At 37.4% G+C, this 5,858-nt stretch overlaps 1 protein-coding gene across 2 annotated transcripts in view; it reads right to left on the bottom strand.

The window, feature by feature from the left end:
* Positions 1-2,503: 2,503 nt before the first annotated feature.
* LOC101116121 (cytochrome P450 4V2) overlaps positions 2,504-5,858 on the bottom strand; it is a 15,771-nt gene continuing 12,416 nt past the window's right edge. The window contains exons 11-12 of one of the 2 annotated variants that reach the window (XM_012105786.5): positions 4,580-4,785; positions 2,504-4,484 (exon numbers count right to left, since the gene is read on the bottom strand). In XM_012105786.5, coding sequence (XP_011961176.3) covers positions 4,613-4,785 — 173 coding nt within the window. In that variant the 3' untranslated portion in view covers positions 2,504-4,484; positions 4,580-4,612. Of the gene's footprint in view, positions 4,786-5,858 lie in introns of both variants that reach the window. The other variant, XM_027962659.3, reaches the window with a different exon arrangement.

Here is a 5,858-nt window from a genome sequence, read left to right as displayed (position 1 = left end):
CCCGATAGGGCTCTGCAAGCAGTATTTGCTTGGCTCCAATATTGACTTTGGTTTTCTGCCAGGAGTTTCAACTTTTTGTCCTGTCAACATATTCTATCAACATCCCATTTCTGTGTTCAACTATTTAATACATTAACTATTTCATAATAGGCCCACATAATTTATGTACACGTTTCCATTTTTTAAAATGTCCCCAACATTCCTAGTTATTTGGGGCTCATAATATATCTAACTAGACATTTCCAATATAAAGACCTGGATACATATGAATAAGGGGGTGGAAAGGGATCCATCCTCCTGGAGGTCATGCTGAGCCTTTTAGCAAATGGTATCCATGCCTTCCTTTGTAAAGGAATCCTGTAACAGTGAGGTTTGTAGGATGGAATGAAATTGACCAATGTTTAGGACTTCCTCCCATCCAGTTCAGGAAATAGAACATAGCAGGGTTTGACAATTTGTTCACAGACCAAATCTGGTCCAGTGCCTGTTTTTATAAATGAAGTTTTATTGGAACACTCATGCTCATTCACTCCTGTATTATCCATGGTTGCTTTTACCCTATATAGTTAAGTAGTTGTGATAGAGACAGTATGGCCTGCAAAGCTGAAAAGATTTACCATCTGCCCCTTTTCAGATAAAGTTAGCACTCCTAGCATAGAATGTAGACTTCTCTTTCAGGACATCTAGACCTGAAAGAAACATACTGGTTTTCCTAGTAGCCTATTCTTGTTCAGGGAATTTTATTTTAAAGAAAAAAAAATCTCCCTATATACTGAAATAGATCTCCTTGCCACTTCTATCCATCATTCTAGATTGACCTACTAAATCTATATGAAATGATTTACTCTCTTTCTTGTACTTTTAAAAATATGTAAAGACTACAATCCCTTGCCCACTAAATCTCCTTTGTTTTCTAACCATTCTTCAAAGATGCAATACATCTTTCTGCCTAGCAAATTAGATTTTTAGGGAGTTCTTAAATAAATATTTAACGCATGTTACTGCAGTACAGAACTGTGTTTATTAAGAATGTCGGAAAATTTTGCCAGTAAAACATTTTTTCTGGCTATAATGAAGTAGCATATTTCAAATATTCATACTGCATGTTTAAATATCCATTTAAATTCGGTGTATCAACTGACACACCAGCAAACAACAAAAGGGAATCCTCTGACTTGTGCAGTATTAAAGAATCTAAATTGGTAATTTCCTTTGCTACCAACCTCATTAGGAAAAAAAAGGTGACTGGAAAAAAACTGCCCTGTCTCCAGATTACAGCAGAAACCCTTAGAGATTGTCTCCCTAAATGGTGCAATTACTGGTTTAAATCTATTTAAATATACTCCTGTATTTCTTCCGAATTTTTCTCATAGTGAAACATATGTTCTCGTAATATAATAAAACTAAAGATTTGCTTGTGGATTCAGAAGGATCAAATCAGAAAGAAGATGAAAAGAGGCAATGGTAGGCAGAATTCTAAAATGTCCCCCAAGGCTTCCCTCTATCATCCCAGACATCGAAGAAAATGGGGTACCACATTTGTCCATGATAACTTGATTTTACAGGACAAAAGCAATTTCGCAGATGTATCAATAATTACGGTTACTCAACTGTTTTAGTAACTAGTCAAGTGGGGACTATCTGGCTGTGCCTAATCTTACCACAGAGCCCTTTAAAAAGAGCTTGCTTCTGCCGTCAGCATAAGAGTCCTAGAGAGTCAAAGTGGGAGAGCCTTTGGGCAGGAGGGGAGCTCCCCATGGCTGGCTCTGGAACCACATATTTACAGTGGGTGTGGTTTGAAGAAGCAAAAGGAGGAGAAGAGAAAGTGGGGGTATCACAGGATAATTCTAAAAATAAAGGTGCTGTTCCTAGAAAGAGGGAGTCTCTAGGCAGAGTAAACGAAGTTAAATGTATCTGTCAGCATCTCATTAGATGCTGGAAATAAATACATTTGATTGATCCAAATACATTCCGGGGTAAAAACTGACCTTTTCATGACCAGCCTCTCTTTGTGAAACAGGTCAGGTGGTTCAGAAATTGACATCCTCAGTTGTCTGTGACCGAGAATAGAGTGTCAGCTCAATAGGCCCCGTCCTGGAGAGGTTTCTAGGCTGTAAACCCCTGGGACCCAGCGATGCTATGGTTTTTGCTTACTCCCAGGGAGCCCTTAAGAGGGATTTTACTTTTTGCTATCAGATGAACAAAACGTTCTGGGATTTCTGCTTCTCCTCTAGTTTATGCTTCAAAGTATGGGAAACTTGAGATCAGTCTATCAGCATAAGGATCATTTTGTTATAAAGTGTGAATGACACTAATGATACCAACTCAAAAGTACTAATACTTTTATTATATTGTGAATCAGTCATCCACTAAATTACCCTTTAAAGTTATCCGTATTTCCAACTGATGTCAACTCTTAGGATAAAATGTAGCACCCATGTTTAAAGTGTAATTTATTTTTCTTGAGTTACCTCTTTTGAGTAGAAGACAGGTAATAGGGATATAGATATTTGATCATCCTTTTATTTTAAAAAAATCAGCATCTGCATTTCCATATTACAAAAAATGACATATTTCTCAGTTATAACTCTGACACAGTTTCAGAGAATTTCCATGTTAAAAAAAATAAACAAATTATTCTGAGGCTAAATGAAGATTTTAGACCAAAAGACAACATGTAGTAATATTTTACTTTACATTTAACTTTACATCATATTGTAGGGTCACTTAAACACACACAAAGGTTTACATGTAAGTGCATGAAATTCAGAAATAAGACCAATTTCCACAAATAAAATTCCAATTATCCAGGGTCATTAGGGAGCAAGATTTCTACATACCCAGTTTTTAAGTAAGAAGGTTAACCATAAGACGGAAATCTTTTCCTTCTACCGTGTATGTTTTTGACTTTTTCTGCTCAGCTTAGGGGCCGGGTGGTCCACACTGGGGATATGAAAGTGGGTGGACCTGCTGACCCTGCCCTTAGTACCACAGCCCATGGTGCTTCCCAAGTGGTTTTGGTTTTGTAACCTCTTTCTTTGATATCCATTGAAGAATACATCATGCGTCTTCTTAATTTGTTGTTTCTATCAGTTATTGTCTTGGAAAATTGAAGAAACAATTTTATTAAAATTATTTCTTAAAAGAAGTTTCTAAAAGTCACTGAATGAGGGACTAGAGACGTTGTCTATGGCATTAAAATTTGGGGAACAGGTGTCTGTTATCAGCTTGACAGGTATGTCCTGGAGGATTCAATTGACTGCAAGTCTAACCCTATACTAAGTGAGATGTGACTGGGTTACTTAATATGGATGAATGGCTTCTCTTTTCTTTTAATAATGGAAGAGGAAATATGCCACGATCAGAGGCAGAACATCTACATTCTAATCACATATCTAGGCATGGGTGCCATGAAGCAAGATCCTATTGTGGAAGTGGCACCATATTGGGAGTGGAGAGATTTAAAGATCTCCACTGCCAGCTTTATCATCACTCACTAGCGGTGTGGCTTTGGGACTTACCTTTCCCCTGAACTCAGCCTGTTCTATTAAGAGGGGTACCCCTCGATATTCACAAGGGATTGGTTCCGGGACCCCCACAGACACCAATCTGTGGATGCTCAAGCCCTTTACACAAAATAGTGTAGCATTTGCACATGGGTCTGCACATCCAACTCTATACTTTAAATCATCTCGATTACTTACAATACCTAATACAATGTAACTGCTATATAAAAAGTTGTGAATACAATGTAAATGCTTTGTAAATAGTTTTTCTTTCTGGAACTTTCTGGAATTGTTTTTTCAAATGATTTCTATCAGTCTGTGGTTGAATCCATGGATTCAGAACCTGTAGACAGGGAGAGGTCACTGCATAACTAGAAAATCTCTAAGGTCCTTAGACCTCCCAAAGCCTTAGAGCTCCCAATCAATGCCCTGAGGCATGGAAAGGGACTAGAGATTACCAGGAGGAATCTCTCCCAATAATGTACAATATAGAAAGGTAATTGTGATGCTGTGAAAAGTGAAAGGAAAGCTGTAAGTACACAGTCCAAAGGGAAAAAGGAACAGGATCTATGAGTGAACATAAATGATCCACTGTACATGATTAAATCTTTGAAAAGTACCATAAGGATTATTCTCCTCAAAACTGATGCCACTGATACAACTCTTGAAATTTAAGCTCCTTAAGTCATAGTTCTTAATTACACAGCCTTTTTGAACAAATGTATATGCGTACATGCAAATATTTATTCCTGAGTCAATAAGAACATCTTAAAAATATTCTAGAATTCCATTTACATTGTATCTTTTAGGTCTGTTGATCGGAATGGAATTGGCCTGTGGATCCTTCTGTGGAGAAGTTTTTATATGTTCATTAGCATACAGTCACCAGTTAATTTATCTTGAGATCAAGACCAGGAGTCAAAGCTATGATGGTGATGAAGATATGGAAGCTCTTGCTTTGGTAGACTTGACCCTAAGCTAAGTGGGACAAGAAAAAAATTAAATTGAGGGATTAAGAATACTGAATCCATGATCTACAAACTGTAAATGAAAAGTTCTCTTTAAAGAAAGACCTTTTTCGATAAGAGCATAACCCAGTAATACAGTTAGGATTCATCTGTGTTTCTCCTCTTCAACTTGATCCAGATGCCATTGCTTGGACGAAGAATGAGCTCTCCTGCCAGGCCAAGTTCTTCTCTTTTTTGGTTGGATTCTACCCAAAAGTGCCTCAGGATGCAGGAAAGAATGGTTTTTTCTTCCATTATGGCAAACTTCTGACCTTCAAATTAAAGTAAATACCAACATCATTAGATAGATATACCTTAAATGTGAGAAATCAGAAATCCAATCAGAGGAAGCAAACAATTTTATATTTTTGCAATGGGCCCTGGGAGAATCAGAATCATTCGGGATGCTTGTTAAAAATAAAGATTCTTGAGTGCCCTTTCCTTCTCCCACCCAGTACATCTGAACAGCTGGGATGGGCCAGGGATTTATATTTTAGCCAAAGCCTAACCTAATCCTGGGCTCATTCAAGCCTGAGAATCACTACTCTAGATTACTTTCTCATTGAGCCTTTAAGTTACTTTACTACAGAGTCACCAAATAAGCTTCAGACTCACCCGTTTAAATCCGGTCTTATTTTATGAATGCCTGTATTTGAATAAATGATAAAATGCTAGAGATTCTGAAGCTGAAAGTGTTTATAATGCTTGGTGACGTGCATTCACTTCGTTTCAGCACTTCAGCTGGCCTTAGGGTGTTTTGTGCTTTGGTTTTACAAAATGAAGTTCTTAAAAGCAACAAACAGAAATTAAATATAACACATCATTATACGTAAGTTTTCTACCCTATGAAGTATATTCTTTTTTCATCTAAAAGCTACAATATTGTCAACGTCTACCAAGGAAAGAATTATGCTTTATGTTATGGGCTAAATTGTGCCCTGATCCCCCAAATTCATAGCTTTTTTATTAAGATTCATAAATCTTAAAACTCAGTATCTCAGAAGAGGACTGTGTTTGGAGACAGGAAAAGTAAAGTAATTAAATTAAAATGGTCAGATGGGTGGCTCCTACTCCAATCTGATGGGTATCCTTATGGAAAGGAAAGATTAGAACACACACACAGAGGCCATGATTCAGGGAGAAGAGCAGCATGGATCCAATAAGCTAAGGAGAGGCTTATTACCAATTCTGTTGTCACCTTGATCTTGGACTTCTAGCCTCCAGAACTGGGAGAAAATAAATTCCTGTGGCTTAAGCACCCAGTGTAGGGTACTTTGTTATGGCTGCACCAGAACACTAATAAACTTTGTGACAGTCACATTTTAAAGCAATAATGTGTAGCACA

This window comes from Ovis aries, chromosome 26 (genome assembly GCF_016772045.2).
Source record: "Ovis aries strain OAR_USU_Benz2616 breed Rambouillet chromosome 26, ARS-UI_Ramb_v3.0, whole genome shotgun sequence".
NCBI lineage: Eukaryota > Metazoa > Chordata > Mammalia > Artiodactyla > Bovidae > Ovis > Ovis aries.
This window is presented reverse-complemented; position numbering and strand designations above follow the sequence as displayed.